At 33.2% G+C, this 1,980-nt stretch overlaps 1 protein-coding gene across 1 annotated transcript in view; it reads right to left on the bottom strand.

Moving 5' to 3' along the window:
- Nucleotides 1–1,285, bottom strand: part of LOC118750319 — a 3,844-nt gene extending 2,559 nt beyond the window's left edge. The window contains exons 1-3 of the mRNA XM_036485037.1: nt 785–1,285; nt 496–696; nt 357–431 (exon numbers count right to left, since the gene is read on the bottom strand). Coding sequence (XP_036340930.1) covers nt 357–431; nt 496–696; nt 785–1,082 — 574 coding nt within the window. The 5' untranslated portion in view covers nt 1,083–1,285. The remainder of the gene's footprint in view (nt 1–356; nt 432–495; nt 697–784) is intronic.
- Nucleotides 1,286–1,980: the final 695 nt, after the last annotated feature.

Raw genomic sequence — 1,980 nt, 5'->3', positions numbered from 1 at the left:
TATCCTTTTCGTTCGGGATCTCCTTTTCCTTTCAGGTTTTCAATGAAAGAATAGAAATATCATATCTACGGCTTATATTCAATACCCTCAGTTTTCGATTTTCACAAAACTGAGATTCCGATATAAAAATCCACCTAAGGCCTAACTGTCATCGATTATGTTAATATTGACCTTGTATATCGCTTGTTAGAAAAATGTACTATTGAATTGCAAAAGTAAAATTAATGGCAGTTAAGTTGCAGATGCAGTCTAATATCATAAAATCATTTTTGTAAAAATTGCAGATAGCGGATATTGAATATGAACCTTCGATATATTGAAAACTATAAATTTCCAAAGTTCTAGTCAATTCTTACTTTTTCGATTTGGCTTCTTTAATTTGGAAATAAATTGTTTATCTTTCCTTTTGTTTGAGGATGGTTCATCCGCCTCTAAAACATATCAAAAATAAAAACATGTTGCTTTTATTTTGCATTCTGATTGCTTGTTTATTACCTGTCTCTATTTCGCTCAAAGAACAAACATTATCACTAAAGTGTTCGTCTGCTTTCTTTTCATTCAAAGCTGCAGCGTTTGCCCGGCGTTGAAGCTCTCGTTTCATAGCTTCGGATTTCTTGGAAGCATTTTCATTGTCAGTGAAAGCAAATGGTTTCTTCCTTAATTCTTGTAGTCGCTCAAGTGCTTCATTGTACGATTCTGTATAGACACCAAACCCCCACCACCAAAAATGCCACTTTGCGACATTTCATAAAGCGCAATAGAATGATATATTATTTTAACTCACTTGCATGACCGACAATTTCGATTTCATATGATTCCCAATTTGCGGGTGCTTCTGATTTTTCAATCAGTTTTTTAAATAAATATTTGTTCTTTATGGCTCCGTATGGTGGAGGTGGAAAACGTGTTTCGCAGACACCCAGTTTTGTATTGAAGTAGACCCAATCTTTGTAAACTATGTCGATGACATGTGGCAGGACCACGTCGACAGACTCTTCAAGAAATTTTACTAGTTTGTAGTCGTACAAGTCGTAGTCAATATCCATTGCGATTTTGTCACCAGATATGTATTCTACAAACATTTTTTAATTGTTAACGCCATCGCATAGTTACACTATATAAATTACACAGCACATAAAAACGTAACGATCGATACTAACCTCAGTATTTTTGTCGCTGATGTTTAAAAATGATGAACCACAATTAAATTAATAGTTAATCCATATAATCCGCACTATTGATGCCTTGCACAAATTATGGAAGCAAAACTTTTCGCCGCAACCAATGTACCGTTTTTCGAATAAGATTAGGAATGGTAGCGACTAATCATTTCATTACTATAATCGATTAATTTTTGCAATTTAATCGAATCAAACAACTATTTTACTCTATTTTTTAATAGTACATAACTGACTATTTGTAAAACAATCAAAACTTAATAAAGGATAATTAATTTATTCTCTTTACATACATATCTATAACATAAATAATATGAATTTGTGAGTACATATAACATAAGGCATAGGTATAGAATACCAACCGTTTCGCTATGCAAAAACAAAAAATGTCGCTCGATGTAACGTTTTACCATGATTTCACCCATATCAGAATTATTTGGGGCAAGTAAAATATAAGAGGTTCAAGTTCAGCTTTTCTATTTTTTATATGAGATATTAAGATAACAATAAGAAAAATCACGTCGACAAAAGTATCCGTAAAAAACAACAGGCAAAGAAAAAAGCTGAATTCATATGAGGAGGTGTTACCGGAGCTGCTGATTTCAAGGCGAATTCGTACTGTTTGTCAAAATGATGTGTTTGTTGTACTTTTGTGCATTTAGTTTGCTAGTTTGCTAGTGTAGTTTTTGTGTTTGGTCTTCCGCTACCACCTTGTATAAATTCGCCTTGCAAATAAAGAGCAAAAGCAGCTGTTAGCCAAAACCCAAACCTTGGTTCAAATATCTAATACATCTTAACCATG

The sequence above is a fragment of the Rhagoletis pomonella genome, unplaced genomic scaffold (genome assembly GCF_013731165.1).
Source record: "Rhagoletis pomonella isolate Grant_MI unplaced genomic scaffold, Rhpom_1.0 Rhpom_scaffold_00205, whole genome shotgun sequence".
NCBI classification, from domain to species: domain Eukaryota; kingdom Metazoa; phylum Arthropoda; class Insecta; order Diptera; family Tephritidae; genus Rhagoletis; species Rhagoletis pomonella.
Note: the sequence above shows the minus strand (reverse complement) of the source record. Positions and strands in the feature narration are given on the sequence as shown.